Source organism: Quercus suber, unplaced genomic scaffold, assembly GCF_002906115.3.
Source record: "Quercus suber isolate HL8 unplaced genomic scaffold, Cork oak 2.0 scaffold_845, whole genome shotgun sequence".
Taxonomy (NCBI): domain Eukaryota; kingdom Viridiplantae; phylum Streptophyta; class Magnoliopsida; order Fagales; family Fagaceae; genus Quercus; species Quercus suber.
Window position 1 is genome coordinate 187,040 of NW_027070275.1, and position 4,609 is coordinate 191,648.

A 4,609-nucleotide genomic window follows, 5' to 3' on the forward strand; every position below is an offset into this window, starting at 1 on the left:
TTTTTTTGTTCACCGACAGTCACCTTTTTTTTTTAGTAATAATAATAATTCTATCTAAACTTATTAATGGCCTATTACATATAACCAAAATTAATCTCAAGTTTATCTTATTATTATCATATAGATTTTAATGATGTTCATGCCCACTACAATTGAATGATGTTAGAACCTCTGTGACAACTTCCCCAATATTCCAACTATAGAATTAATGATGACTATTATCATAAACTTAACAATATATATAAAAGATTACTACTATTAGCATAAGCTCACCAGTTAACGATACATTATAATCCATTAACCATTGAACTTTTTTTTTCCTCTCTCTAGTCTGACAAATTTTCATGTGTGATGGGATCATAAAATTTTAATGCAGAGGCCGCAGAGTGTGCAGAAATATTAGCACAGTTTGGGGCCGAGCCACATGAATATGAACCTGTTGTCAATGCTTTAAGAAGGAACCCTAAAGCTTGGGTTGATTTTATGATGAAGTAAGTTCAAAACCAATTACTTTTATGATTAATTTTTTACTTCCCAAATGGCCTAACAAAATCTTATTATGGATTCAGGTTTGAGCTGGGATTAGAGAAACCAGATCCAATGAGAGCACTACAGAGTGCCATTACAATAGCTTTTTCATACATAGTGGGTGGACTGGTGCCTTTGTTGCCATACATGCTCATCCCTGAAGCTAGAAATGCTCTCATTGCATCTATTGTTGTAACTTTATTGGCGTTGCTAATTTTTGGTTTAGCCAAAGGTTACTTTACTGGGAATCAACCTTTCAAGAGCGCTTTCCAAACTGCCCTCATTGGAGCCATTGCATCGGCAGCTGCCTTTTCAATTGCCAAGCTTTTCCAGCATGTGTAGCTAGCGCACTATTATAATTTAACCACCAAGTTTCCTTTCCCTTCTTCTTTTGTTTCTCTACGTACCTCTCTTTGGTTTTTCTGATTGGACTTGGTTTGTATGCCCCTTATGATTAGGTACTTGGGCAAATTTATCCAACCTTTTTGGATCTGGTTTGTACATTATAAGTGCTCCCCTTATGACAGCTTCACGGATTTTTGCTAGTAATATTCCAAAAATAGGTTTGCATCCAATGTTTTCTTAATTTTATTATGCATGTTTCTGGTCCAAAATTCCGGAATATATATATATATATATATTCATGATGGGCATTAGTACATGCTAGTTAGTTCGATATATAAATTTGGAAAATCATTGCTTCACACTTACTAATGTACACCCCAAGTGCACCATGTCCATACTTTCACACTAAACGTCTATTTTTTTTTTTTTAATAATGTTCCCACTACAGATGATGACAGAATGTATGTGAATAATGTACAAAGAGAGTGAGATAATCAAAACCCATATATCTAATATGGAAATTTATTATGCTATCTTTTTATCATGATTGAACCATTAAAAACTATTTTATAGTAATCACTTAAAATGAGAAATGTTAGAAATATTACAAATTTAACTATGTAAACTTTACAAATTGATGTGTCATCAACTTAGGGAAAATGATATTGTACCATACTGGTAGGTTGTATTTTCCATGTCAGTGTCCAATCCGATAAAAGTACACCTTAGTTTCATCTCGCTTCAAATACAGGATCATTTTGGCTTGTACCGCCCAATTTCGGCTATTCTGACCGAAAATACATTTCGGCCTAGAATACAATCTTTAGCACATAAAAAAAATAAAAAAAAAAAAAAAAATAAAAACAAGCAGCTCCATGGACACCCGTCCTTCACCACAACCAATGTTGGTTGACCAAGCATTTTGGGCAGATCCCTTAGCCTAAATCGGAGACCATCTTTGTTTATCTCTCTAGCGGTTGAAAAACCTTTTTTTTTTTTTTTGAGGTACAGCAGCTGAAACACTTTTGTTATGTGATATAAGAGGGAGGCTAGGGTTTTGGAGTATTATATTATGTATCTGTTTGGTTTGCGCGTCCACATCTCACGTTTGCGTTTTCAGCATTTTTTTTCCAGCCGCACTATTTGACTTTTCAACTAATTTTCAGCCACATCAGTGGGTCCCGTGCATTATTTACAGGACTCACAAACTTCATTTTTCGGTAACCTTTTTATTAAAAAATGTCTCACGGCATTATTTACACATTTAAAAATTATTTTGTTACAATATTTTTAATTTCAGTAAATTAAGTTCTATCCAAACAGACTAGTGTCTACACTCTCTCTGGATGTTTGGATGAAATTTAAAGAGTATCTTACAGCTGAAAATTTGTTTAGGTCTTATTCTATTTTATTTTTTTTTATTTTATAGTAGTTTGGGCTCATTTATATTAGCACAAGGTGAATTGAGCTCTTGTTTGCTGAACTACCAACCAGCCCACCAATTTTAATCTTATCAAAAAAAAAAAAAAATTAACCTCCCAAAAATTAACATTCAAGGAAAAGACTTTATATATATATATATATATATTTTTCTTCTTCTTCATCTTCGTTCTGTTTTCTTTTATTAGGCTTCTTCTTCGTTTTGGTACCCATATATTTGAGGCCCTTGTTGTTTGATTTTGATCAATTCGGGCAACGGCCAGCTAATCCCAAACCAAATCAGTCCACAACTTCATCATTAAGGTTGATTTTTTTTTTTTTTTTTTTTTTGGTTTTGAGAAAAATTTCATGTGGGTTTGTGATGTTCTGGGTTTCTTCTTCTTTGCTATGCTGGGTTTCTTCTTCTTTGTTTTGTTGGTTTTCTTCTATTGAGTTTCTCTTCTTTCTTCTGTTTATGTTTCTTCTCCTTCTTCGTTCTTCTTCTCCTCTATGTGGAACTCGAGTCTTACAGACTCAATTTTCATGTGGCTTTTTTCTTCTACATTGGATTTGAACTTGAGTATGAAGGACTCAATTTTTGTCACTAATCTTGACCCTTTAACTATCGAGATGCTAGTTTGTTAAAATGTTTCCAAAACATGCCAACTAAAAAATGATTGCTAACAATAATGCTACTCTGCAAATTATCCCATCAATATCCTTGATGAGCAATTGTTAGGATTCTTCGAGTACAGTCATGTGGTACTCCATACAAATAGAAGAAAGTCACATAATAAAATTTTAACATTTTCACACAATCTTTGAAGTATATGTCATATATATATATATATATTAAATAGTTTAATTTTATTGATATGGAGTATTAGTATCTGATGCTTCATAGTAAAGATAATATAATAGAGGAAGTAAAGACTTTGTTGAATAAACATTTGAAAATATGGCTCCTTGGATTAAATTTTGGTGAAAAGTTTGCTAACTGTTGAAGATGCTTAATTAAATTTATAAATCTAGCATAGGTATTAAACGTTTCTGGTGAAAATTGAGGGCACTGTTGTCTTCCAAAATTAATAAATTAGGTTCTTAAATTCAATTACATTAGGAAGAGAATTAGCTTTTATTAGATGCTACCAGAACATCATACAAAGGTTCCGTTTGCTTCAACATAAATTGGTATAAAAAAAAAATATATTTTTAACTCTAAAATTACAGGTCCTTGTAGAGTGGGAGGCAAATATTGGAGTTTAAATTTCTAACAAGGAGTTTCATACATATATACACTTAAATTATGATATATTAGGATTTCTATTTTAGATTAAAAAAAAAAAACAAAAATTTAGAAATATATATTTGTTTGTTTTCCGGTGTTTAGTTAGAAAACATTTTTTAATTTTTGGCTCTTATGAAAAATCATAAAGGGCTAAGACATTTTCAACCTTAAAAGATTGTGTTTTTCTTTCTTTTTCATTTTTAAATTTTTTTCTTTTTTATGGAGATTTTGTTTTTCTTGAGTAAAGGAAAATGATTTTGATTTGAACAAGTTTTTCAATTGCTCCAAATGCCTAAATATAGGCAAAATATTATCCAAAAATAAAAAATAAATAAATGTTACACACGTAAAGAAACGAGACGTAATATATTGCTAATGTGCTTTTTTTTTTTTTTTTCTTCTTTCCACCATTATATTTTATATATGCACCATCTTTTTAATGGGACCTATCTCTCTCTCTGTCTCTCTCATCTCTCGTACTTCTTTAGACACGGGGGCGTACCGTACGTAGTGCGCAGGTGGAAATCTATCATTCGATTGTATTATTTGTACATGTTTGCCCCATCTTTGTGCAGAGTAGCGTCTGATCCATTTTTCCTTTTTATGGAAAATCAAGTGGGCCAGCCATAATTTGCTTTAGAGTTAGAACTTAGCACTGTTCCTTCTTTTAGGTTATATAAAAATGAAGGTTATATATGCAGGCTACAATACCTCGGCCCCTCGAAGAATTAATATCCTTACCTTAAATACATTTATTATGAGAATTGTTTAGTCTAGATTGAGATGAAGTTGGCACTTACTACTCTAATTGCAACAAAGAACATACCAAAGAAAGAAACTTTATGAAATTTTAGCAAAGAGATGCAGAGGTGCTTTCAGTGCTTTGAGCTTAATTTGTTTTCTCATAGGGGAAATTTTAATTTCCCTAACTTCTCAGGCAACTCAAAGGGCACTAAGATGCCATATGAGCTTTTGCCTTTAAGTCAAATCAAAATCATACCATAATATGTTTCAAAAAAAAAAAAAAAA

The 4,609-nt window shown here is 31.8% G+C and overlaps 1 protein-coding gene across 1 annotated transcript in view; it reads left to right on the top strand.

Annotated features, from left to right (window-relative positions):
- The window catches only part of LOC112010384 (vacuolar iron transporter 1), a 2,761-nt gene extending 1,658 nt beyond the window's left edge, over window positions 1–1,103 (top strand). The window contains exons 3-4 of the mRNA XM_024042726.2: window positions 377–491; window positions 570–1,103. Of these exons, the coding sequence (XP_023898494.1) occupies window positions 377–491; window positions 570–870 (416 nt within the window). The 3' untranslated portion in view covers window positions 871–1,103. The remainder of the gene's footprint in view (window positions 1–376; window positions 492–569) is intronic.
- Window positions 1,104–4,609: the final 3,506 nt, after the last annotated feature.